Consider the following 27,186-nt stretch of genomic DNA (forward strand, 5'->3'; position numbering starts at 1 on the left):
CTTCTTTAGATTTAATACATCCTGGCTTTAACTTTATACACATTTTAAAAGTGGAAGTGGGTAGCAAAGCCTTCTACATACAACTAGTCTTTTTGAAAGGTGATGTCCAGCATGTAACACAACAACTCAGTGAAGTAGAGAAAGTGCACTGGTAGTAAATGAGCGTGTCACAATGATTTGTCTCAGCTCCTGCAGAGGCAATTTAACATCATTTCAGTGGCAGTGTAACAAGAACACACAGGAATTCGCTCTAGTGCTAGCATAATTTATTTATTTATTGCTGTCAATATGCACAGTAAAGGAAGACCCAATGTGGCTACCTCCTGAGTAAAATACTTTTGTAAAATCCAATATTGTGGCTTTTGATGGTAATAGATCAAAGGTGCTGTATTCACAAGCCACAGGGTGATTTTCCTAACTGCCTGAATTACAGATACATTCTCTAGCTGTCCTTTTCTCTGTCCCTTCCACTATCACATGATATAGACTTGGTAACTGGAAAAGGGCCAGAGGTGATATGAGGACAGTGTAAAGGGGAAAACCAGCTCTGGATTGCTTTCTTACAGCCTTTCAGCCTTCCAGGAGCAAGAATTCATTTGTGGCTTTCTAGTATGCGCACACAAGTGGAAAAAACGTAGAAGGATCAGACATGATAAGGAGGGATGAAAATTCTTTTTTCCCTGTCACATCACCCATCATCACAAAAATGTCAGCCTTCAGTGCTGAATCCTTTGATTATGTAAGAGCTCCAATACTGGTCAGTAACTACCTGACGTGGAAAGTACAGGTTGTACCTTCAGTGCTTGTCATCTGGTCACACCAGAGCACCTCCCTTCAGGAGTATCACACCATCCCAGTACTCTCCACTACACAGTATCAACACCTTTCCTGTGGCTGGCAAGTCAGGGCTCCCCTTCGCTGCCTCATCCATGATTTCTCCCTAGAAACAGTGCTGAATTGGTAGGGAATGACTTAGGTGGCCAGAAGTCAAAGACTGGGACTGAACAGCATTACAGTCTGCATGGGACAAGTAAGCAGCTACCCCAGTGTCACTGGACATAAGTAATACCTAGGGGTACTGGCAAGGGGTACATCCCTGAAAACCCCAGTAAATCCGCACTTAAGAGCCCTTGAGCCCTAACTGTACCTCTGCTGCTAACTTCATTCACCTTTGCATCATTTGCAAATTTTTTTCTGAATTTATACCATGAGGATAACAGTGTTATGCTGAGTGTGCTTGTCATGTGCCCTGTAAGCACCAGGCAGTGCCCTCACTATAGCACAGATAAATATTAGCCAGCTGCTTGCTTAAAGAAGGCAAGAGAGGCTGCAAGGTTTCCACAAGAAAGTGGTGCCTCTCCTGTAACATATGAGATGACTACATGCAGGGCAAATCCTTACCTGAAATAACCATATGGTGAGCACTTGGGAGGGTAAGAGGCCAGCCAGAAGCCCACCTCTGAAAAGGCTGTCCACAATGACTCTTCCAATTCAGCCTTGACTTGCCAGAGATTCCAATTTGACCAAGATAACCTAGATTGCAATTAAGTTAACCAGTAGAGCATCTTACAAAGCCTTGGACACAGGCTTTTCACTGCAGCACATAGAGAGATTACTTTGCCCACTTCCACAGTCCTGATAGCTTGCTGCTGGCAATGTTTATTTCTCCAAGTGGTAGTGGGTTTTGTTGTTGAACAGTCACACAACCTGTCCTCCTGCTTGTTTTACAGAGGCGATGGGGAAGCCATCAGAGTTGAGTCAAAGGCTCCTCCACCCTGAATCTGCCTATAGATAACACCTTCTGCAGCACAGAGCTCTATGTCTCCTGCTGGCAGTGATACAGCCAGATGTCCCGATGCAAAAAAAAAATGCAAAGATGTCCCCTAGATGTTCTGCCCACAGTGAGCACAATGCAACCCTCCCTCCAGCTTGCGTCACTGCTGCAGAGTTACCTATGAGCTCTTCTCTAACCATGGCTCTTCTTGGAGCCAAATCCACAGCATCTTCAGGTTGTCTTCATCTCTTGTTCCTACCTTTTGCTTGAAATGATGCAGCATCAACAGATTGCCCTGAGTTTGGTGTTATTGCCTGTGCTTGGGAGGCTGGGGCTACTGTGGTCTTCAGGAAACGTGCCAGGAAACATGCCCCACTGAAGTGCTGATGACTGAGGGGGTGCAGCAAGGTGTTTTCTAGAGGGAATTGGGCAGAACAGGGTAAGCTGTGTCTGACTGGGGACATTACAGTAGCTGAAGCACAGGCTGATAGAGGACTTTGTTGGTAGCATTTGTATTTGACAGACAGACTGGACAGGAAAGGAACAAAGAGGCACTTTCTAAGCTGTGGTCTGAGGCTTACGTTAACACTGACCGTGATATCTTGGCAAAATATGGCTTAACATAAGCAACTGTAGCAGAAAGAGTTGGAGCGACCAGCAGAGAAAGTCTGCCAGGCTACAGGGAACATTCAAACTAAAGCAAAGACACTAACTGAGGGAATTGCCTACACACAACTTTCCCCTATTTTCTCCAAAGGGCAAATTTCCCTTCTGACCCTGGCACCCAATGGCATAACTTCTGCGGAGCTGAATGGCAAGTTTATATCAGAAGCCCCTTCCCAACAAGAGTCACTTTTCATCCCCTGAAGCAGAATCCTTTTGTGACTTCATGATCTGATACAGAGTTTTCCTGAAATGCTGGTCCTGGCTCAGTCTTTTGGCTGCTTCTTTCAGCTCCTCAATGTTTTCAGCTTCTGCATGTGAGATGATGAAGGACTGGGACTGCTTCACTGAAACAAGAACAGCACAGAAAGGTCAGCATTTTCCATCAGGGACATAAACTGAAGACAAAGCTTTTACTAGAGCACAAAAACCATGTGATCAACACAACTGACAGCACAGCAAGAGATGAACTAACCATAGCACTCTAACAGTTTCACCTTGTTGTTTGCAAAAGAGGAAAATACTGACAGCATGGAAACACACTTTTCTTCTTTACAGCTGCCTCTCATTTAAAGTTCTACATAGAACCTGATCTAACCTTGCAGATAGTCACTCTGAGCACTGGATTGGATTGGACAGGACAATGTCCAGGTGTCCCTTCCAACCTAACTCAGTCTGTGATCAAGCATTCAGATGAAGTTTTGAGCATATGTTTTTTTAAGGAGCGCAGGAACGACACAGCATAGAATCATAGAATCACTAGGTTGGAAAAGATCTCTTAGATCATTGAGTCAACCATTCCTATCTTCCACTAAACCATGTCCTTAAGTACCTCGTCTACCCATCTTTTAAATACCTCCAGGGATGGGGACTCAACCACCTCCCTGGGCAGCCTCTGCCATTGCCCAATGACCCTTTCTGTGAAAAATTTTTTCCTAGTGTCCAGTCTGAACCTCCCCTTGCGCAGCTTGAGGCCATTGCCCCTTTTCCTGTCCCCTGTCACTTGGGAGAAAAAGCAGTTACCTTTCAATATGCATGAAGAAACAGGCAACCAGTACGCAGATTCAGTGCACGCTCTCTGCGTAAGGAAGCTCCAAGATTCTCTGTAACTCCATTCTACTACTAGAGAATTCAAAATATGAACCGCATTTGTAGACCTCACCGCTCTGTCAGCCCCATCTGCACATATCTGCTCCTGCAGAATACAGAGGAAGAAGCTGCCCGATACCTACAGTCATTCCATGAAGTGCTGGCTCTCCGGCGGTGGAAGCGGCAGCTCTTTATGCGACGAGTGGCAGCCTTGTGGATGTATACAGAGTTCTTCATGATCACAGGCATCTTGGCCTCCAGCTCAGCATTGCGGATGCACTCTTCAAAGAACTCTGAGGAGAAAACACTGAGTAGTGATGGAAGAGACACTTCAAGCAATGAATCAGCCAGGACTGTTACCTGGCTCAGCCCAACAGAGAGTGCAATGTTCAACATCTCGCTATATCTTCACAAAGAAGCAATTAGTAAAGTTCCAGAGTATCATCAGAATGAACAAGTTCAAAGTGATAAGTACCTCCAGTCCTCAATAAATACATACTCAAATTACAAAAGGAACAGCAACCACCTGTTTCCCACCAATCATTCCCACATCTGCTCATGATACAACTGCCAAAAGCCTCTGATATTAGGATAAAACTTCTCAATGCTCTTGCAATATTGGGGCATGAAGCCTTTCTCATCACACCTTCTTTGAAGGGCTTCTAGAACCTGTCAAGTCTAACTGCAGAAAGAAAGTCTGCAAAACTGGCCTGGGCACACACCCCCAGACCATACACGGACAGGAATTTCTTAATTGCACAGCAAATACAAGCACATACATAGATACATTACAAGCTCCATACAAAGACTGATTATTATTTTAATGATATATTATAATTATAAATGTGTATACAAAAATATTTATAAATGTATATATATGTATACATGTGACAGTGTTCAGAATGCCACAGTACTATTTTCCTTCTCTACATTGGCCAATACATCCACCTTTCACTGAAATGAAGCCTTAACCACACAGATATGGCATCTTCATAACAGTTTCCCCCTGCACTATACTTGAAAACGGAAAACAAGCAAGACTTCATCCAGTTGAAGCTGCTAAGGTCAATTCCCAAACTTGTCTCAAGAGCGATGCCATGGTAGCGACTCATCTTACAATTAAAAAAACCAAAACAAAACACTTTTGAGGAACCCACAAGTGGATTGCGCCTGACCTGTGGACTGCAGTCAGTCATCTCAGCACAGCATTGCTGTGCTGGTGCAGTGATTAGGCCTTAAGTAAGGATTCAAACTTCACTTGCTAGGTCACCCACCAGCACGTTGCTACAGCAACCATGGTCCTACTTAAACTACTGATATTCTTGTAACCAAGGCTGAGAAAAATATTATCTTGAGGGGAATCGGAGAGCTTTCTATAACTTGGAACTAGGGAGGCTTTACAGGTCTGCCACGGCCTTCCTGTTTGATATTTTGGAAAGCGTTTGCTCGTCTCTGCCCCTGAGTTTGTCCTCCATCTGACAGGGAAGGCTGGGATAATTTTGCCCTCCTTTGAGGGCAAAACACCAAGTGCCTGCATAGCACACTCTGGATTCTCAAAAGGAAGGTGTGTTAAGGTACAAGGAATTGAGATAGCACATTATATACAGCTTTGCTAATCTGGGGACATCTCTTTCTATCTGGAAAGATGGGTAGAAATATTTCCTCTCTCAGAGTTTGCTCATCAGTAGACAAGGTGGATGACTTACTTCTCAAGTTACTGACATCTGCTTTCATCTTTTTCTCTTTCTCCTTGTTGCAATCCAGAGAACTTAAGCCTTGCTCCAAGCTCTGCAGTGCTTCCTCAGCTTCTCTCAATCTCTTCTCCAGGTCCATGCGCACCTTCACCTCAGCCTGAGAAAGAGAATAAACATTGATGAAAACCAGCTTCTCTCAATAACCATCCTGCTAACTCACAAGGTCTGTGAGGAACCCTACCAAGCAGAAGAAAAATGAAAAGACAACAGTAAGGAAAACAGATAGACATACTGTAAGACAACATAAAAGTTTTCTCATGTCTTCAGACAGAATCTGAATTTGAAGTTCAGATTAATTTCTTAATTCGTCTTTACTCCGAGTTTCATTTTCACAACTTCCCTCTCATTGTATAAGCCATGTGGAATCAGAGATGCTATTTCAACATGTGAATTTGTGCTTATGAAAGTACTTGCAGCTGAGCAAGAACAGGACATCTTTACAGCCAAACCCGATTTGAGTTAAACGCAGTCAATTCCCACAAAGGACTGTGCAGTACTTAGTTTCAGAAACAAAATACAAGAAATGTTAGAAATAAAGGATAATATCAGTAGTAGCTTGGCAAATGATAGTAACTAATACAGCTTAGGGTCAACTTAGCTTTCATTTGGCCAAGTGAAAGGTTACAGGATAAGAAAATCTTGGAAAAAAGAAGAATTGTGGGTGTTTTTTTCACAAATTTGTAGGAAAAAATTGAGTATGAAACAGTCAGTAATAAGCATAGCCTTTATATTATTTAAATTAAAATAAAATAGCATACTTCATCCAATTACCTTTGCATAGATTAAGGTATCTTCCATTACTGGGATAACGTGAAGGAGGGCTGGTCCCTCGCCTGCATTCCTCTGCTTTTGAACCCAGGTCCATGAGAGATTTCTCAAGATTTACAAGTCTTATGACTGATTTTCTGAGCACAAGTGAGGAACAAATATTTCTGCTTAGTTCTGCAATGTTCATATTAGCATTTCTTTGAAACCATTTTTATTCTTAATTGTGTTTTGTTTCCTCTTTTACATTTTTTCTTCCTCCCTCCATCTTTAGATAGTGCTTTCATGGTAGCAAATCAAAAAAGACTTTTACTGGATGGGTTAATCAGGCCTCAGGATAAGAAAATAAGTAGTTGTGCTACATAGATACCACATGGCAACTTCATATTACCATGATATGAAGCATAGCAACTGAAGATTTGTAAAATATAAATTTAAAATAACATAAACCCAAATCTTCCACTTGGTAAGTGGAAACAAAAGGAAAAAGAAGACAACTCTGGTCTCATGGACAGCAATATGCAACATACACAAGGGATACCTTGAGGTCTCTCTCCGCCTGCTGTTTCTCTGCAGTCAGCTCTGAGAGCGAGTTCTGCAGCGCTTGTGACTGGGAAGAGTAAAACTCTCGCTCCTCCTCCAATGCTCGTGACCGCTCCTCGTTCTCCTTCATCCTGGTACACAGCACAGCAAAGAAAGGCGGACATTCCACCCCACCACAACTCACAGGAAACAAGATGCTCGGTGATGGAGCATGCTTAACTACCTATGTGCCCTGAGCAAAGAGGCACTAACAAGAGCATTGCGTTTCACTTCAATAACTCAGGCATTGCTGGAGAAATACAGGTGTACATTTCTTGAACAGAAGATTCTCAGCCCTCAAATGAGGTCCAGGAGCATCAAACGCTTCTTATGGACAAGTCCATGAACACCAAAAGGATTCACATGCCTAAGTTTTTATTTGAAAGGAGAAGGCCCAAGCGGTAGCAAGGACCTCAGCTGCCCTGGCTCACTCTGTTCCCTCTGAAGCATTTGTAACCTGAACTCCTGACAAGATAAGCTTGCAGCCTTGTCTCGTGTTGGCAACCAAAAAGCAAGTCAGCAGACAGTCACACCATTTGGCACCACTAAGGTGAGAAAGACAGAAATGTCCTCTTGCCTTTACTGCACCTAAGAATGGAAATTATAAAGGATCTTGCCTCCCTGAATGTTTCAGGATAAACAGAGGAACAGTTTTCAAGTGATCCTAATTTTAAGCCTTGAAATAATTATCCATATCCTTTCTGATTGCCTCCCACCTGCGAGGGTGCAAACTACCTCTTTTCTCACCATCCTTTTCACACCAGATCACCTCTTGTCCCTCATAGCCGTCTTTGGCCCCACGGTGAGAACCCCTGCCCCCACTTCACCTCTTCTCTGCCAGGAGTTTCTCCTCCAGAAGTTGCTGCATTTTCTCTTCAATCTGTTGCAGGCTGCAGTGCAGTCCCCAGATGGGGCTTTGTTCTTTGCTGGGGCTGGTTGCAGGTAGGAGCTGGCTCTCATTCTCTTGCAGCATCTCCAGCATTTGTTGCTTTTCCAGGGAGAGATCCTTGAAGAAGAGCAGAGACTGTCAGTACCAGCCAAGTCTAACATTTCTGCTCCTGTTCCTGCTTGGCTCCTCCCTATTGAGTCCCTCCATCCTTGCATCCACCTGCTTCATTCAGGTTAAAAACAGGAATTACAAAATCTAGTTTTGACCTTATACCTGCCTCGAGAGGAGCAAGCCTCCAACACAGCCTTTGCTATGCAAGGAAGCGAGAAGCTGCATGCTCCTTTGACACGATATGCTAGTAAGGTCCCACCTCAGAGACTGGAGTGTATCACCACTGCAGGCAGCTTCTCTGCTTTTCCTCCTTATCCTGCTCCTCAGTGTGAACTAGAAGCATCCCCTTTGTGGTACTAACTGTGGGGCAATAGGACATATCATGCTGCTTTCCTGTGAAGTGTTCAATTAGGTGTACAGCTAGGGCATGAATGGTTCTTCCCTAGCTTCCCTGTTTTTTTTTCATTCCTCTAGCTGTGGACAAGGAAAACAGCTCAAAGGAACATCAGCAACAGATTTTTTTTTTTAAAAACTTGCAGAGTCTGACATGAATATTGATTGACGAGAAGCTTGACATGAGCTGGCAACGCACACTCGCAGCCCAGAAGGCCAACTTTATACTGGGCTGCATCAAAAGAAGCGTGGCCAGCAGGTCAAGGGAGGTCATTGTGCCCCTCTATTCCGCTCTTGTGACACATCACCCCGAGTACTGTGTCCAGGTCTGGAACCCTCAACAGAAGGAGAATACGGAGCTGTTGGAATGAGTCCAGAGTAGGGCTACAAGGACACTCAGAGGGCTGGAGCACCTCCCATATGAGGACAGGCTGAGAGGCTTGAGGTTGTTCAGCCTGGAGAAGAGAAGGCTCCCGGGAGACCTTATAGTGACCTTCCAGTACCTGAAGGGGGCTACAAGAAAGCCAGGGAGGGATTTTTTACAAAGGCTTGGAGTAATAGGATGAGGGGGAACAGCTATAAATTGGAGAGAGGCAGATTTAGACTAGACATAAGGAGGAAATTCTTCGCAATGAGGGTGGTGAGGCACAGGCACAGGTTGCCCAGGGAACTTGTGGATGCCCCATCTGTAGAAGTGTTTAAGGCCAGGTTGGATAGCGACTTGAGCAGCCTGATCTAGTGGGAGGCGTCTCTGCCCATGGCATTGGGGTCAGAACTAGATGATTTTTAAGGTCCTTTCCAACTCAAACCACTTTATGATTATTAATAACAACATTGAGGCTTCAGAAAGTGACCTGCGTGGAAATGTCGTAAAAATTATATATTTCGTACTGCTGAGAAAGCTTTAGTTCTGTTGGGCTCCATGTCACTTCTAGTCCTTTATCTGCAGGGGATTTTTGCCTTCCTATCAGCTACTGAATGAACCTGTTCATACACACAAGGCTAGCGGATACACTGGCACCAGTGGATACTAGATTAATTCCATGGGACAGCATTGCTTTTAGCCCTGGTCAGTTCTCATGCATCATTCCCAGAACGCTGCTAGTCAGATGGGAGAAGTGGTGACTCACCTCTAGGGTTTTCTGTAAGGACTGTGTCAGGCTTCGCAACCCTTTCTTTTCTTCCTCCACTCCCTTAAGGGAGTGGGCTGTGAGCTCTAGCTCCCTGGAGAAGCAAAAAGGGTGATAGCTATTGCAGGGGAACACTACCCCCACAGACCATGCTCCAACTGCATTGGCTGTGGAACTCCTAGTGCAGGACCTGCAACTGGTGGTTGGTACAGACAATCTTGGACAGTCAGGAGCTTGCCAAGAAGCATTACACCTTGAACACACTATGAGTGTCCACAAACTTCACTGTCCCTCCCAATTATCAAACCAAAACCAACTGTTAGCATGCTTCTCCAGCAAGGGCAGGCCTACAGTTGCAACTGGGAGAGCTCAGACAGGGCAGTCATGTCTAAGCAGAGGTAGGTTTATGAAAACAAAAACGGTTTGCAAACTCACACTGGCTTTTCCCATATGTTGTTTAGGAAGAAGGAAAAAAAAGAGGGAAATGGCAGAACACACCCTTTCAACACTCAGGGTAAAAAGCATTGGATCCATCCTTTTCTAAATAGGTTTGCTGTTCACGTTTTACATTGTAAAAGTCTTAAAATTATTCTTGGTTAGGCAACTTCATCATTCACCCACTGTTATTCAGCTGATGGTGCAAAACCCAATTCAGATATCTGGACTCCACATGGCTGGTCAGTGAATAAAGTTAATTGCCTCTCTGAAATCCTCTAACACCTGTCCATTGCCATGCTACCCCAACTAAGCTGAGGTTTGCTGATACCCTAGGGCCTTTGAAAATGAGATTGCTGGAGTCTTAAACGTAAAACGAACTAAGTGGTTTTCTGTTGGTCATAAAATTGATAGCAAATACAGGTAAACAGGTGTCAGCTGTCCTTGCTTTGGTCAATATTGGGGTCCAACACAAAAGCACCTAAGAATAGTCCTATAGCTCAGGAACCAAGAGTGGTAGGGGAGAGACAAAGAGGTGGTTACAGAACACGTTCTAACCTGTCACAATGAGACAAGGCTTGACTCTCTTGCTTTACTCAGTACGAGTGGACATGTGTTCAAATATAGAAGCCGGTCAGAAAATGTTGGTGTGGAAGAGTGAGCAGTGAGTTAACATAAAGTCAATGTGCCAGACCACAATGCCATCTGTAAAGCAGGTTTTAGCTAATATCATTGTGCTTCAGCACCCACCCTGTTCTCCGGACCTGGGTCCCTGAGATATCTATCTCTTTCCAAAGAGCAAGTTGGTGTTCAAAGGAATCTATTTTTTATCAGTAGAAGATGTGAAAGCAAAAACAATGGAGATCCGTAACAGGCTTTCAGAAAATGGTCTGCAGAATTGCTTTGAAAGTTGGCAGGATCATATGCAGCTGTGTTGACTCAGAAGTGAACTATTTTGAAGGTGGTCATAGTTGATTTGCTTAATTTTTTTTTAAAAAAGAGTTACAGGCACGGTTGGTTTTTTTTTTTTTTTTTTGCATCAGACCCCATATAGCACTTACATTCTTCCTATGGGTACAAAATAGGAGGGTTTTGCCCACTGTTTTGATTTACCACAACATGAGTGCTTCTGCTTGGTGTGGGCGTTCATGTCCTTTCTCTGCCCCTGGCAGTTTGCCACCTTACCGTCTGATCTGTTCCTGCTCCAGTCGCAGTTCCTGTACCACCTCTTCAAAACGGTGTTTCTCTGCTTCCAGGACCTGGTTCAGACGCTCGAGCTCCTGGACAAAAGTAGTAGACAGGATTGTACTCTGCTGACACATTTGACAGTCACGAAAGGCTTCCCTGTTAACTGGGACTTTTAACCTGCTGTATTGTAGAGCCACAGGGTATTCGATTCCACCACACTTTTGTCCAGGGGCAATTAGAAGGGATCGAAGATTGGTTGAAGATTTCCAGACATCCAGAAGTCCCAGTCAGGTTACCAGGCACCTGGAAATCCCAGACATGCTCCCTGCATAGATGAGCTCTACTGCACATATATAGAAGGCTCAGAGCTCCCTAAGAAAGCTGGGCTAAACATGCATGTAGCATCTTCAGGCACCCACATGCAGAGGGACAGAAAGTTCAGACAAGAATGCAACAATTCCAACACTGCTGCATCTGAAGTGTGATATTCCTACTGTCTCTGCTTTCCATCCCCACAGAGACAGGAAAACATGAACAGCAGTTACAGCTTTGCATGGTTTAATCAGCCTGTCTCTGTCTGTGCTGATAAAACCATGCTCAAAGAGCACCAAATACCACAAGCTTATCCTCAAGCGGTGAAACAGTCTCTTCCCTTAATCTAGAGGAAGTGATTGTACTGACACGTACTATGGATGGAGGAAGACGGACAAATTAGAGTGAGGACCCCCTCCCTTTCAGGTCCCCTTGCAGCCTTAGCTGCTAGGCAGAACTCCTACTGTAGACTCAGGCAGGTCACAAAACAGCACTTATGGTAAATAAACTCATAATAAGACTCTTGCTACCCGGTGCAGCTACGTGGTTCAAGCTGCTTTTCCGACATATTACTCCAAAGCCTTCAGGCTCACAGCAGGTCAGATCACCACTGCTCTTTGAGTTATTCCTTCATCAGTACCAAACTCCTTCAAACTAGCCTGGGCTCATCTGCTCTTTGTGGGCAATGGAGAGACCGTGAATGGCTTTGTAAGAGCAGATGTTTCATTTAGGGTCTTTAGACGAGGGCATTTCCCTCCCTATGGTTGTGGGTTGTTTAGCAGGCTACCTCACCAGAAAGGGATACATCCCTGCAAAGGCAGGAGGAGTAGCTTAGCCCTAAAGGAGTGCCCAAGTCACCTTTGGCCTTCAGCTCTGCAAAAGGGCACTCAGGCAAAAAATAGGCCTGAAAAGCCTAGGTCAGCATTGCCGTTTTTCACTACAGAGGGATCACAGTCATTTTGGATTAACTGGAAAAGAGTATGCAGTGGTTTGCAAGATTGTAATGTGGTGCTCTACATCCATGCAGGCTTTCCTATTCTACCACGTAATAGGACAACCCATCTGCAAAGCTATCTTGCGATTACTTTATGATGGTGCTATAAAAAACAGTATAGGTTTGGTGTGAGTATGAGACAGAGCTGCTTTTATTATATTACACAGATATAAGTTAGGAGTAGTTTGGAAAACAATAATAAACTTGATAAATTAACCTATAGTAGTCACATCTAAGGGAGTGCTCTCTTGAGTTTTCCCCAGTACAATATTTATTATTCTTGCCATCTCCAGTATGTCCAAAGAACAAACCACATTGTTTTTTGCTGCTCCTTCTTTGTAACCATGGTGTCTCTAGAGCAGGACAATGTTTATTTGCTTACTACCGTGGAGACTGACAAGTTTATTGCCACATTCTTCTTGAATCTGCCAAATAACAAGTTTATCATTCAACCCAGTGAATATGAATTTAATCTGACCTTCCACCCTGGTTCTCCTGGAGATTTAATCACAAATACTGCATGGAAAGCGCCTGGGAGTGGGAGAAAGAATACACCTCTAGGACTCATCCCATGGCACGACTCTTATTCCTCTCTTCATCCAGAGGGCCCAGAGGTTGGCCAGAGACTCTTTTGGCTCTGCAGCCTCCCTCCCTGGACCCTCACAAGCCCTCAAACCAACAACTCCCCGTCAGGCCACATAGAAGTTGAAGGAAATTGGCATGTGACGAATGCTTACCTCTTTTTGCTCCCTCTGCAGGCACAACTCTTCTGTTTCTTCCATTAGCTTATCTGCAAACACACACACATACAAAGGCCAAATGCAGTGAAAAGCAATTTATATCCTGGGGATATTTATGAGCATGGAATACTGACTGTTCGAAGCTTGAAAACACAGCATTCCGTATTGCTCTCTGTGTATTTGTCTAGGAGGCTCCAAGGGCTGAGACAACACTAATGGGATGTTCTGTAATTTCCCTCCTGTCAAATAACTTAAACTAAACAAACATATTGCTGTGCACTCCCTCTATGGTTTCCTCTCAATGTTCTGAAAGAGCACTAATGACCTAACCTCTGCAATCCTCTAGCTGAGTCAGGAAAACATTCTTATCTCTGCTTCATACACGAGGAAACAAAGTCACAGAAAGGGTAAGTGGTTGCACTGGGCTGCACACCACATGGCAGCAGTCAGTTGTCCTGCAGCTCAGTGCCCTGTCCCCACCCACCCGCCTAGCACATGACCCTTTCCTTCATTCCCCTGGTTATCACTGCCAGCTCCCTATTGTAACCAAGAGATGTCCCAGCCAAACCCAGAAAACCATTCCTTAACTCAGCCACAAAAGTTCTAGCTGTTAAGAATAGTCCCCCTCAACATCAGTTGCTCTTTTCTATTGAGAAGGACACTTACTCACCAAAGACTCTGCTCTGATCCTTACACTATGACCTGTGTTGTGTTATTCTCTAACCTTAAACAGAGATTTCTGCCTTAGGCAGCTCTTAATCACTCTTGCAGGAAACTAGACAGAAATGCATCCCTCAGTTAAGCCTAGGGTTTAGCTCTCAGCTCTGCCACACGGTTGCTGTGTGAGCGGGAGCAGATTCACTCTAGCACTTTATGATGAAGTCTTCCCTGGACCAGGCAAGGAGGATGCTACTGGTTTCCTTTTCACTGGGAACCTAAACAGATTACTACTGCAAGGAGGAATGCAGACTGCCACCTCCTGCCCATAGCAGGGCTCCTGGTGCCAGAGCAACACTGTCATGTTACTAAAGCTCTGCTGATCACCACTGCTACATTTCCTTCCCACTCTCACCCTCTTTCTCCTTGCCAAAACCCAGCACAGCTGAAATGCAATTACATAGAGGCTCTCCTACCTTCCCTTTTTGGCTTCTCTTGGGAGATGCAAGCTCCCAAAGGCTTGATGGGTTTCTGCAAAGTCTCTGCCTAAGAAACCCGTCCTGGATCCTAGCTGGGTGGGGGGCAGGTGTAAGGTAATTCCAGGGGTATTCAGGGAATTCCCCAGATCAGTGTTTCCTTCCTCCAGAAAGCCTTGACCTGATCCCAGAAGCAGTGCCTGACCTCAAAGCTTAACTACAGGATGGACACAGATCATTGAAGGTAAGACTAATGAGGCAGCAGTCTCAGCAGTTATAGAGAAATAAATAGACAATTGCTGTCAAAAAAAAGTAACCAACGGTGACAACTGACCAGCTCTGAATGTTCTTGTTATGGACCAAAGAACTCAGTGAAATATATATTTTATAATCCAAGTAGCTCCTGTTTGCCACAGAATGTGTATTCCTCTTGTTCTTCTTCACCTTGACTTTTATTGTACTTTGGCCCTTTTTAGTCTCTTAGACTCCTCAGTCTGCTCTGGTGGTTGCAAAATAACATTTAGACAAAACTTTCCTCTTTCTAATTTTCCTCCTGTCTCTTCACATCCTCCTCTCAGCACTCCCCATTATTCTTTTGTCAGGGGGTGGAATGACTCCCGCCTGCCTATTTTGCACACGAGCCCATCCATCGCTCTACATGTGTGAATGCACTTAGATGGCCACGATGAACATGCTTTGATATTTGAATTATGATCAGTTACATGTGAGACCATATACTGAGATCATCCCTTCTAGCGTGAGTGTAGAAATGCAAAAGGTTCTTCAAGATTCCTCCAGTGGCTTAATGATTAGGAGTAGATTCCACGAGCACCTGCCCAAGGCATCACCAACCTGACGCACTCAAAGCTGCTGCTTGTTTAAAGTGGGTAACTGTCCAGACCAGTCACTAGGCTCACATGTGCGACCAGCAGCCCCCAGGGTCAGAGGGGCTCTTAGACCCTGGGGAATGCTCTAACTTAGGAGTTGACTGAGCTAAAAAGGCTCCTCTCCCTAGGATCTTCCTATAGGTAATGTAGGGAAGAGAAAGCTGGACCTCCCAAGGCAGTCAGGGCATCCAAGGCACTGCCTTTCAGAAACTGGTTTCCGAGTAGGGGATTGGTCTGGATGACCCCCAGAAGTCTCTTCCAACCCAAGTTATTCTATATTTGGACCAACTGCCCTCTCCATTTCCCACAGAGAGAGCAATGATAAATTAGCCACTGCTTCTAGACATCTCAACAAGCCCATGTAAATGCTCCTACTTCCAGTATGAACAGTGTAAGCAAATACAGACAAAGACCAATTAAGACCAAAGAAATACAGCTAGAGGAGGAAAAATCATGCACAAAAACCTGTGATCAGCCTCAGAAATACCAGTACTGCATGATTCAGGGAGACAAAGGTGTTGGCTGTTTGCCTGGCAAGCAGCTGAAATTAGCACACCCAAATTAATTGGGGATAGCATAGGTTTGTACAGTCCAGCCGCCAGGAAGAACTGTAGGACTGAAGCATGCTGGTCAAAGCATGCTCTTCCTTTCATGCTCCACACAGATGTCTGGACCCTACCTTAGTATTTTCACATTTTGACTCCCTTCAAAACCTGAACTTCAGCTGCTGTCTACTCGAAACCTTCATTCAGCAAAAGTCAAGAGTAAAAGCCTGCGGCTGCTTAGCTTGATCACCCTGACAACTTCAGAAAAGCAAAGTGGCTATTTTGGGGTTTATAGCTTTTGGAAGTAGGAGTTTCCTACCTAAATACTCCTGTTTCTCCTTGGCCAGCTGCAGTCCTTGGGCTTCGAGGCTCTCAATCATGGCTTCTCCTAGCTGGGCATTCTTCCATGTCCTAGGGAGAGCAGACACAAAGCAGGCAATGTAAGAGAGCTAGGGGTCCCACAGAGAGAGGCAGGGGATGCAGCCTAGCAATCTGCTGAGGAATTCAAACACACAGACTCTCATCTGTTGGGACAGTGATTCTCTAAATTTTTCTCCACAAATTAATTAGAGAAATTTCCCTGACATTCAGTAATTTGACCTTTTTTCTTTCTTTTTAAACATAGGATCTGCACGTCAACACCACACAGCTATTCAAATGATTTTTCCAGTGTTTTGGAGATCTCTGTGCTGAACTTAGTCTTAAGGGCTCTCCAGACCAACCCAGCATATGCACAGCTTCCAACTGCAACAGGATGTTCCTGGAACCTGTTAAATGGATCCCAACAGACTTTATAACCATATTTAGCTTTTAACTTAACTAACTTCCCATATACTAGTGACATTGTCTTCTGCAGCCTTTCCAATATTTTGCTGCTATAGGCACTTTTCCTTTTTACACATTAATCATTTATTGACTCCTTCTCACAGCCTTCTATCTTCAGCCTTTCTGGTATCTGTCATCCATCCCAGAACCATCTAATCCTTCCTCTGCTAAACTTGTATGTCAGTTAGGATTTGATGTCTGGCCCTACACTGTGAGTTAAATGCCTCTCCCTGCAAAAACAACAAAGAATCAGAGACAAAAACCAGACAAGATGCTGGCAAGTAGGGAGAGTCAAAGGAAGCAGGCATATTCAGAGTACCTTATGTTATTGCAGGACCAGTGGCCAGAGGGTCTCAAGGTCTCTTGAATACACTACGAAACTAAGCTGCAAAACAGGCCTGTGGAGCAGATGCCCATTACTGATTGAGTTGGACAGGGTAGGCTTTAATACAGATAGTAAATACCAAAGACAAGGACACACAAATCAAAAACAGAACCAGAAATTAATTTTGCTGCTCACTTCTATTCATGTTCCACTAGAAAAAAAAATTATCTACACACATAAAATATATAAAATGTATACATAAAATTCACCGCAAACTATTTATATAGAGGCACATACAGGAACAGCAATTGCTTCCCAGAAATCCTGACATCTTTGTTAAACCCTAAGGGAGCTTATTAACATTAGGTACCTGTAAGCTTTCCTGTAGCAGGCATTTTTGTGAGCCATTTGAAACTGTAGCTTTTTGGAAAGTGTTAAGTTGGCAACCTCTTATAAAACAATTTCAAGGCAACCTGTACTTTGTCTCTTACAAAAGCCAGACAAACACATTAAACACACACCACCCCAGGGACCAGGCAGCTCACAGCTCCAGCAGCCCAAGCACCGCCTGTGCTTTTTGCACACTGCTGGGTTTCTTTTCAGCTAATGAGCATCTAGGATATTTCTAAAGTGCAGAGGAAATTACAACACTAATTAAAAAGGTGATGTTTTGCCCACAGGTAGAAATCTTCATCTTCAGCGAGAACATGTGAGTGTGAATGTGTTTTTCCACTAATGTTCTCTGATACAGGGTGACACTCATCCCAGGGAAACTAACAGCAAACAGCTAAAGGCAGAGGAGGAGGGGTAAGTGCATGTGTGACACGACAGAGTTTATTCTATGATTACTTGGCGGGTTTTGAAATGGCTGTAGCCTTTCAGGTGCCTGTCTATTCACTTTTTCAGTGCTCCCTCCCTTTCCCAGCCTAATAAGACATTTCCTTCATTCCTTGTCTGTAACTCAAAGGTTACTATGCCCACTACTTTATAACTTAGAAGATTCCCCCACATCACTGTGTAGCATCCAAGCTTTTATCTCTTTTATCTGCTGGAACCAATGCCAGTGTGTAACTGCAGCAGCGGGGAGGTAGAGGCTACCACTGCATCTGAGGGGCAAGCAAGCAATTTTTTTTGTTTTGTACCTCTTACCAAGTGAGTTTCCTTCAGAAAAAGCCAGATTGCTTAAAGTACTGGAAAGCACAGGGTCAGGAAGGCTCTTGGGACAAGTAGAAAGATACAGAACCGATAATATACTTCTGGAAAAAACTCTTGAAGTTGTATAGTATCTCTATTTGCTATACAGCTCAAACATGATCTATTCTAATCCTTTTGCAGCTCTGGGAACACCTCTCTATCTTTGCCTGCATTTTACATTTCTCAGGAGAATCCGCAACCAGTTGTTGGAGATGCTTAGCACATCATGGTCCACAGGGCATACGTACCATGGTACTTGGGGGTTTCTTCCCCATTGCCCACCGAGCCCACTTTTAACCACTGCAGGGAATGCTGCTATGAGCACAGAGGATGTACATGTCCCCCTTTCTCCACTGGCAGCAGTAAAAGCCTCTCTGGGTGGGAAGAGAAGCTGTCTGCAAGTCAGGGCTTTGTGCCTTTCTGAAAAGCTTTCAAGATCTGGCAAGTTTAAGTCCAAGCCACAAGACATTAGAAGGGTGAAAGGACCATCATCCTCCCTCCGAACTGAATAAGCGGTTTCCCTATCAAATCGGGAGGCTTGGAAAGGAGTGAAGAGCTGAAGGTGTTACTGATCACACTTTGATGGTGGAAGTAACAAGCAGTTATGCAGGCACGCACATACACACATCACCCAGCCCCACAGTTAAGGACGCACCAGACAAAATTGAACCAAAAGAGAGAGGATGGAAGACACTTCCCATCCTGGCTTCACCCTTTCCCCTATTTAACAAAATCCCAGTCTATGGGGTTGGGGTTTGGCTGAGGCTTTTTTTTTTTTCTCTTTAGTTGGTTTAAAATAAAGAGGGAGACTCTAGGATGAGTATAATAAACAGATAAACTGTAAGTGCTGCAGTGCCATCAGCAGTACAATCTATGTCTAGGCACAGCAGGGCACTGAAACAGGTTACCTAGAAGATTTCAGCTGTGCCCATTTAGGCTTCCTATTCATGGCAGATCAATTTGCTAGTCCATTCTGTGCCTTTCAGCTGCTGCTTAACTCCCAGCCCGACACTGCTAACACAAATCACATAAGCTGTGCTTTTCCTAGCATGAAGGCTATCATCAGCAATGATTAGGCACTAGAGCTGCATCCCTCTCCTTCTCTGGAACAAGAGACAGAACAGAAGCGGAGAGGGAATAGGATGTCTCAGGCAGATTTTCAGCTAGGCGCAGGCAGTCTGCTGTATGATAGCAGCCGCAATTTATCTCCTGTTTTACACACTAGTGCTCAAATATTGGAGCAAGGACTGGAGTAAAGGCTGGCTCTGTGAAATAAGGAGCTGCACAGGGCTTCTTTGTGAAAACCCCTCGTAAGCTGTGCCAGCCACACTTCTTCCTTCCCATGCACACCTGCAAGATTAATTTGGCCCACAAATTATTGCCCTTGGCAATAATTGAGTTTAACATTGGTGAAGGCAAGTGCGGACCTATGGTATCAAATTAAAAACTCCACATTAGTCAAGGGCTAAATCCTTTAGGTCCTGCTTTTCTGCAGTGGGCAAGTCTGCTCATACAGCAATCAAACCCACTCTTGCAGGTGGGCTGGAAATGCTTTGCTAACACCTCCTCCCCTGGGACTTAGCCTGCTTCTGCATTGCAGAATTAAACTATCTTGGGAGGCCAAATGCTCCTGCTGAGGCCTGGAGGCCCTAGAATCTGGGCAGAAAGGATGCTCACAATTGCTTCAGGGCTGTTACTGACATCTAGGCGTGACCAGCACTGCTCAGGAGAGCAGGGACAGGCTGGTGAGGTCCCTGCTCAAAGGCAGGGTGTAGAGTCACGTGGACTCAAAGCTCACTAGCTTTGTGCCTTGACTGTTCTGCTCTTACCTTACCTTAAATTTATACACCTGCATTGCAGGGAGGTTTTCTGACCCTCACGTCTGTCAAAACTGTGGACCTTGCTTCCCACACAAAATGGACCAGGAGATCTCCTGTTCAGTCCATGGTCCCACCTCTCTGAGGCAGGTGAGAGGAATAGCAGGTGCCACTTGCTATATCAGCATTTGACAGATGACATCCTGGGGTTGTTACCAAAGAGACATACTGCATACCACACTGCACACCAACATGGAAGGCTTTGTGTCAGTTCTAGAGCATTCCTGTTTAGGGAAAAGAGGAGTCTGAGAGGCGAGTGAAGGTCTCACTAGTCTTGGGAAGCTTGTCTGCCTCCTCACAGTGCTTCTAGTCAGGCTTCTTCCTCTTTATCCTTTACACATCTACAGAGCAGATCAAAGAGAGTAAGAAATAGAAAGAAGCTTACACTTTTCCAGACTCCTGTAGCATCTCCAGCCACTGAGCCTGCTCAAACTCTGATTCGGCTGCTAGAACAATGTTGCCCTAGAAGAGGAGAGGCGAGAGTGAAAAATAATGGATTAGAGATGCTAGTGCTTTACATGCTTCTGAGCACTCAGGGAGCGAATTGGACATAACGCAACTATGGCAGGGGCGCAGCCCAAAGCAAGCTTCCACCTCTGCAACTGCCATCACACGGGAGCAAATCTGATCCAGGCCTACCACGCATTGGAAAGACATGCACACGGCAAGTGGTCATGGTAGAAATAAAAAGATAGGGCTCCTGAACATGTCTACTGGTCTGCTAGTATCGTGAGACTCGCTGTCAGACAGAGCAAGTTTGCTTGTTGGTTATCAAAGCAGAAGCATCAGCAAAAGCTTGAGGGACTACCTCTAAGGACAGTCAGCCCAGAGAGGGTAGGCATAGCTTGTTGGGGTGGGAAAGACACCAATCCAGCTCTGCTCATCAACAATAAAATGTTTTGTGGGTTTTTTTGGAGAAGAAAAGAAGCCTACTTACATGGAAGTCGTCATGAGAGATCTTTATGGCATAAGGCATGTTAGGCTCTTCTCTGGGCTCCACGATGCAGCCTCCCAGGGGGATGACACCCTGGGGATAAATCAGAGCACTCCAATCAGTCAACAAAATCAGCTACAACTATTAACTAACCAGCAACTTAACTTCCAACCTTGGTCACTTGTAGCCTCCTGCCCTGCCTTGGCTATCCCAGGAGAGGCCATACATGCAGTTTCTGAAAAGCAGAGGGATTCTCACCACCACCAGGAGAGCTCCAAATGCTCACCTCAAGGAGATGGCTCTCCTGCATTTGGCTTGGAAGGAAGGCTGCTAGCTACAACATGGAAGCAGGAGCACTTTTGCCAAGGAGGAAGTGATGTAACAGGGGCAGATATTACAGTTTCAGTGTGGTACCATGAAAGAGATTGTGTATCCATTATATAAACCACCAAGAAGTCAACACCCCACACATGCTGCATGGGGACAGGTGGGCGGCCTGGTGCCCGTAACCAAGATGAGTGAGATCATCATCTTTGGAAGCACATGTGCTTCATCAGCCTCCAGTGGTTACAGAGCATAAAAGCAGACTCAGAGAACAGAGTTCCCTGGGAGAGCTCCAGGCAGCAGAGCTACAGAGGCGGCTTCTTGGGAGTGAGGGCACAGGGGTTAACAGGAGCAGGCTGAGACTGCTTACAAGTGCAAACACAGGTTAGAACCAAACAGTAACCAAAGCTGTTAGCCCCACCACTGGCTTTGCCAGTAGTATTCTCATAGCCGCAAGATTAGTTGATCAGGAGATTATGAAAACACTGGAATATGTCACCTACTATCATGTAAAGAAAATGTTGAAGTACATGCTGCATCCCTAAGCCTGGAGAGGTACTGTTGTGATTCTTGCTTTTTTGAGGCTTCCCTGGATCTGTGAGATGTTTGTGACTTAGCTCCCCTTCACTTGCTGGGCCTTATATAAGGGGGCAAAGTTATAGACAGAGTAAACCCCTCTCCCATGCAGACACTGCTCACCTTGGGGTGGATATTGAAGTATTTATTGCTTTCAAAACTCTTCTTCTCACTCTCAGCATAGTAGAGCAGGAAGCTTTCCTTAATGATGAAGAACCTTTAAGACAGAGAAAGGAAATTAAATCTGCTAGAACAGAGGTCATGGTTCACAGCACAAGAAAATCTCCACCTAACTAAAGCTGCTTTCTGAGCAGAAGAGTTTACTATTCCCTTCTAAGCCTAAGGTGAAGTGCCTCACTTCTGCTCATAGCCAAGAGCTAATGCTTAACACTAAGTACCAAGTTCAGCTGCTCGGTGCTTGCATGTTTACCATAGCATGCACTCAATATCGTTGAAGGCAAACCATGGCACCATTTACTCACAAGAAACTGGGAGAGCAGTCTGTGTCCAAGACAGGAGCACAGCCAAAGCCTTTTGGCATCTTGACCTTTGTGCACTCTACATAGTCCATGTGTTGGATTCAACCTATTGGAAGAGCTGCTCCTTTTCCTTTTTTTAAGGGTCTCTCTCACATGGGGCAAGAGCTACTAAAAGCTTATTCTTGCAATATACTTCCTGCCACCCTCTTTCTTCCCATCACAGCAAAAGCCCGATAGGAAGCGTTTCCACTGTAACACTGAGTCCTGTGGCAAGGAACGTCACAGGATAGCATCCCCAAGTGTCTCTCAAGGCAAAAGACTGGCCATGAGTGCAGTTAGGAGCAGAAATAAATTAAAAATATATTTTTAAGCAGAGGTACTGGCAAAATATCTTGTCTTTGACCTTGGTAAATATAAAGGAAATTGGATTTTTTTTCCTCGTATGCATCTCACAAAAATGTGCCTTGTTCTGCTCAGTCAGCCTTAGGGAGGCTCTGATGAACACTGTATAGTAGACATGAAATATCACAGCTTCTGTAAACCAAGCCTCTAACTTAATGGAACTTGGCCTCAAAATTGTCATTAAAGGAGTGCCACTTTTAGCTTATTTGGATGTTTAAAATGCCCCATAGAGAGTCTCTCTTAGAAAAATGAGGTTGCATTTATGCTGCAGGCAGTGTTACAAGGGAGACATCTGACGGCTTAAGTTTGGTCTAAATCTGCAGGACTCAAAGGCTGAGGAACAGCTGAAAAGATACAGGCTAGTTTAGCAGGAAGGTTTCAAAAGAGTCATTGACAAAGAAAATGTGTTGTAGTGTTCTGTACATATTTTCCAATATGAGAAAAGAGGGATTTAGATAAAGTGAAATGCAATAAGATGAAAATGAATAAAGAACACCTTTTTACATTGCACGAAACACTGCTGTGTAAATCGTTTTCATGTCATCCTGAGGACAAGAGCTCGTGAGGAATCTGGAAAGGATAAGGCATTTCTGTGAATAATGAGAACATCCCTGGGAAAACTTCCTGCTTCTGGGTGGAAAGCCCTCTCTGAGAGGGATCAGAAAAAGACTTTCTCCATGGAGTACTTTGCAGTTGCATAGCCTGGGGATTCCTGCAACAACCACTGAAGATGGGCTGTGGACCTAGAGGTCTGATCCACAAGAACAATTCTAATGCCTCCATATGTCCACCCCAGCCCAGCATTCTCCTGAAGCAGAGACCTGTCAGATGGAGCCAAGCACTGCCACCAGTATAGACGAGCACTGACATTTGGTAGCAGCTTATTTCCTAAAGCTAAAGAAAGAAGCTGGCAGGGAATTATCATTGTACTTACAATATATTATAATTAATAATTATTATACTCACGAAAAAGCTTTAGCCCTTCCACTAGGTCCTATCTTTTGCTCTTCTACTGTGACCCCGGCAACGCAGATGAAATTGCCACGTTCTGGAGAAATGTGAGGCCTGGGCTCACAGAAGGACTGGAAAACAGAGGATAGACCTAAATCTCTAAATGCCTGCAGCACGCTCAAGCTCTGGACCTACTTCATGCCTGCTCCAAAACATCATTGAACATCTGCTTATTTAAATCTGGAAATCTTCAGAATGTACAAAGTCCAGCAGCAATTCATGTTCCCCAAAGTTTTGCTTCTTGCCTGCTGAGCTATATCCATTTCTGTTGATATCAAGAGGTGGAGGGAAACAGACAGGTTGCTGTCTCAGCAGGACATTGTCTTCTCCTTCAATACTCCAGGAACATGATGGCTGACTGCCTAATCTCATCTCTTGTGTCTGTCCACACTGCGGCAAAATTTCTCTAGATAGAACAGCACGACTCAGTGCAAAAATCACTCTTCCACACTGAGCTCATTTAAGTAGAGAATCATAAAGGTCCCAATTCACAGTGCAGCCTGTCCAGCAAGTTATTTGAGTGGGAACAATTACTATTGACCTTCCACTGAGGGGACCACCAGCTCACTTCCACTCCACGCTCAAGTCGCAGTGCACCTCCCAGAGGGGCTACAGCTATGTCCCCTCAGCTGGCAAAGCAATGCACAACCCCACCTGTGGCAGCCGTCCATGTTCTCCCTGGAAGATGTGCCTAAGATGGACAGGGAGATGGACTGTCCACGGGGCACAAGTTGCTTTCCTTGAATAGGAACCTCCATCCTAAATCTCTTTCCAGCATCACAGATCAGGAACAACAAGTTTCGTCATGACAATGCAGGGATGGGAAGGAGTGGAGAAGGAAGGTGGGGGCCTGAACCGCTCACACAACTTTGAGACCCTGGTAAACAAAGCCCAGTCAGCAGACGTATTTGGCACATCTCTGTGGGTCACATTCCTGACAGAGTGGATTCATTGAGGTCCCATCTCTGTGTGAAACAAGGATTAGTATTTTCTGATACGTCTTCAGTAAACAAAACCAGCCACAACTCCTGCAAGAAGGGGCAGAGCTGATCCTGATCAAGGCAGATACCAGAGAGGCCTCCACAGTGCAAACAGAGCTTAGTCCTCAATTGTCCTATCACATCATTTCTACAAGCAGTAGCCTTCTGCCTTCCTCTTCCATTTTTCCTCCTACCTCTTGTCATTAATTCTATGAGCACACCTTCTTACGAGCGGCTACATCTTCACTATGTGTCTCTAATGCCTAGGACTTTATTTTTCAGGATGATATATTACCTCATCCGTACAATGAAGACAGAAATAAGTTTTAAAAGGCAAACAGATCCTGCCTTGTCAATGGACTGTGCTTGGTTCAGTGGGTCAGAGTGAACCAGATACTGTGGGCACAAACATGGAACTGAGGAATAAAAAAAGAACACGTGACATGGAAAAAGTCTATTCATTACTTTCAACAGTCTCCTTATTCTGAATGTTCTCAAGGAACGTTTACAAGACAGGTAACCATGTGTGATTTTTAATCGAAATGTTAACCCCCAGTTAAACCAGCATTTAGTTTGCTACATGCTTTTTGTGTGCTCAGCACTCCCGATAGTCCCCATAACATAGATTGTGCTCCAGCAGAAAGCAGAACCTAAACAAATGCAAGAACAAAGAATAGTACAGGTCTCAGAGCTGATGTGCCTTTGGCAAGGTAATGAACTTTTAGATCTCTGACCTCATAAGGATCTAAAGAAAACAGCTGTGGGGACTTGAAATGAAAATATACAAGATAGGAGTTAAAAAAATAACAAAATGCTGTAGAAAATAATGAGGGGAAAACATTGAATCTTGCTTAGCTGATGGATGTATAATATTTATGTTCTATTCCCTTATCTATCCTTACCTGCAAGGCAACACCTAAGCAACTAAGATCACCACTTCAACTTTGACTCTCTGGACAAAGTCTCCATACAACGATGCAAGGATAATTGATACAGCACAATAGAAAAAGGGATGAAATGAAGGAGTAGAGGAGAAAGAGCTACACGACCCAAGAACAAGACGAAGACTGAAGCAGCAGCCAAATAAGTGGGAACAGGAATGGCAAAGATGACCAAGGGCAAATGGAGAGAGACACCCAGTTAGGACAGATACTGAGAGACACTGAACGCATCTGAATTAGGCAGAGGTGTGCCAGCAAGAGAACAGGGAGTGCTGGAAAAACAGACGAAGATCTTGAATAAAAACAAGAAAACGAAATGGAAGAAACTAAAAAACAGAGCAGCATTCAAAAAGCCTGGAGGGCAGCAGCAAACGTGAGAAGATCTGGTACAGCCATGCAGACTCCACGTATGGCACAAGTAATACAAGAGCCATTCAGCATGGTCAGATTCTTTGGGTCACCCATCCCCTATCATTAGATCCTCCACTAAGAAACAACAGTGTAATTGAACTGCAATAGGACAGGAACAGTAACAATCTGAGTGACTTCGATGTAAAACCAGATACTTGATCTGCCAGGATTAAACACAACAGCTCCATACTGGACAAGTAGAGATACATGATCTCTAGTGACAAGTGCTTTCTTTGTATCTCAGAAAACTAAGAGATTAATTAGCTAATGTTTGTAAAAGTTTTTGAAGTGACAATGGCCATGTTAATTATTTACATTATAAAACTGCAGCGGTCTTGCTGGCCCTTCCTTCCAATGGCGGTTTTCTGGGCACCAGTCCAGGAGTGCAGGCAGCAAATCCCAGTTATGAGATCAGCCCAAATCTCTCTCCCTAGGGACAGCTCAGGAAAACAATAGGCAAAAGATCTTTATCAGCCTGTCAGCTCAGAGACCGCAGTACCTGTCTCTTACTCTTCCTCTCCTGGCAGCCCCTGGCTTTCCTGCCTGCCTACTGCCCAGGGTCTTGTAGCTAGAGAGGTGCCCAGCCAGGCAGGGAGCTGGAAGAGGTCGATGCTTCCCAACAGCTTCTGGCCAAGTGGGAATTTTGCAAGAACAAGAGGGGAACACAATCTTCTGAATCCACAGCCTCACTGCCTTGGCAGCTCTTGCTACCCATGCTGCGTGAAGGCACGTATGTTGCTCCACAGCAGGAACCATGTAGGGTGTTTTCTAGGTGTTTTGGGTTTTTTTAGAGCAGAAACCAGTCCTACACAATTATCCTTTCCATCTCTCCTGCAACCACATCCAGTTGGTACCCACTCTGCTGGACAATAAGGTTGTGTGCATGCTTTGCAATGCCACAGCCAGGTCTGGTCCAAGAGTACCTAAAAATTCTCTCTTAACTGTGCTCCCTCCTTACAGCAGCAGCCTGACATCTCTGATGGATTTACTCAGAAGTATAAGCATGTTTTGTTCTCTACTTTTTTTTCAGCTCCTCATGCTTTCCACCTTGCTTTCTGTCTCCGGCTGACCACCAAGACGATGCCCTTCTGGAAATGTTCCCCTTGGCCCCAAAGTCTCACACCTGAATGGCAATAATCAACTTAGAGACTGACATTCCTACGTGGACCTGGGATGATTCGGTAAAGGAGATGTGTCCCTTCCTACCTGCAAAGCTATAGCGCCCCATTCATGCCACATCCAGGACATGTATGTACCTTGCGTGTTTCATCCCAGACTCCATGCCAGGCTGATGCTTTTACCAGTACAACTTTTCTGGTAGGAAAGAGGCCAAACCACTTGCTGTTAATTGGAAGAAAGAATGGGGTGCATCTTGGTGGGAAAAGGGGCACAAGTCAAAAGCTGGGAATACAATTTTCTAAATCTACCCCAGCAGTGACCTAAGCTTAGATGGGTCAAAAGCACCAGTAAACTCAGAAGATGGTTGTGTTTCTCTCTTGGAAGGTTATCACTTTACAAGGAAA

The 27,186-nt window shown here is 44.7% G+C and overlaps 1 protein-coding gene across 1 annotated transcript in view; it reads right to left on the bottom strand.

The window, feature by feature from the left end:
- Positions 1 to 285: 285 nt before the first annotated feature.
- The window catches only part of PLEKHD1 (pleckstrin homology and coiled-coil domain containing D1), a 30,424-nt gene continuing 3,523 nt past the window's right edge, over positions 286 to 27,186 (bottom strand). The window contains exons 2-13 of the mRNA XM_009564959.2: positions 21,563 to 21,656; positions 20,543 to 20,632; positions 19,991 to 20,067; positions 15,704 to 15,795; positions 12,817 to 12,869; positions 10,771 to 10,865; positions 9,151 to 9,244; positions 7,455 to 7,633; positions 6,587 to 6,719; positions 5,233 to 5,377; positions 3,670 to 3,819; positions 286 to 2,784 (exon numbers count right to left, since the gene is read on the bottom strand). Of these exons, the coding sequence (XP_009563254.2) occupies positions 2,624 to 2,784; positions 3,670 to 3,819; positions 5,233 to 5,377; positions 6,587 to 6,719; positions 7,455 to 7,633; positions 9,151 to 9,244; positions 10,771 to 10,865; positions 12,817 to 12,869; positions 15,704 to 15,795; positions 19,991 to 20,067; positions 20,543 to 20,632; positions 21,563 to 21,656 (1,363 nt within the window). The 3' untranslated portion in view covers positions 286 to 2,623. The remainder of the gene's footprint in view (positions 2,785 to 3,669; positions 3,820 to 5,232; positions 5,378 to 6,586; positions 6,720 to 7,454; positions 7,634 to 9,150; positions 9,245 to 10,770; positions 10,866 to 12,816; positions 12,870 to 15,703; positions 15,796 to 19,990; positions 20,068 to 20,542; positions 20,633 to 21,562; positions 21,657 to 27,186) is intronic.

This window comes from Cuculus canorus, chromosome 5 (assembly GCF_017976375.1).
Source record: "Cuculus canorus isolate bCucCan1 chromosome 5, bCucCan1.pri, whole genome shotgun sequence".
Classification (NCBI taxonomy): Eukaryota; Metazoa; Chordata; class Aves; order Cuculiformes; family Cuculidae; genus Cuculus; species Cuculus canorus.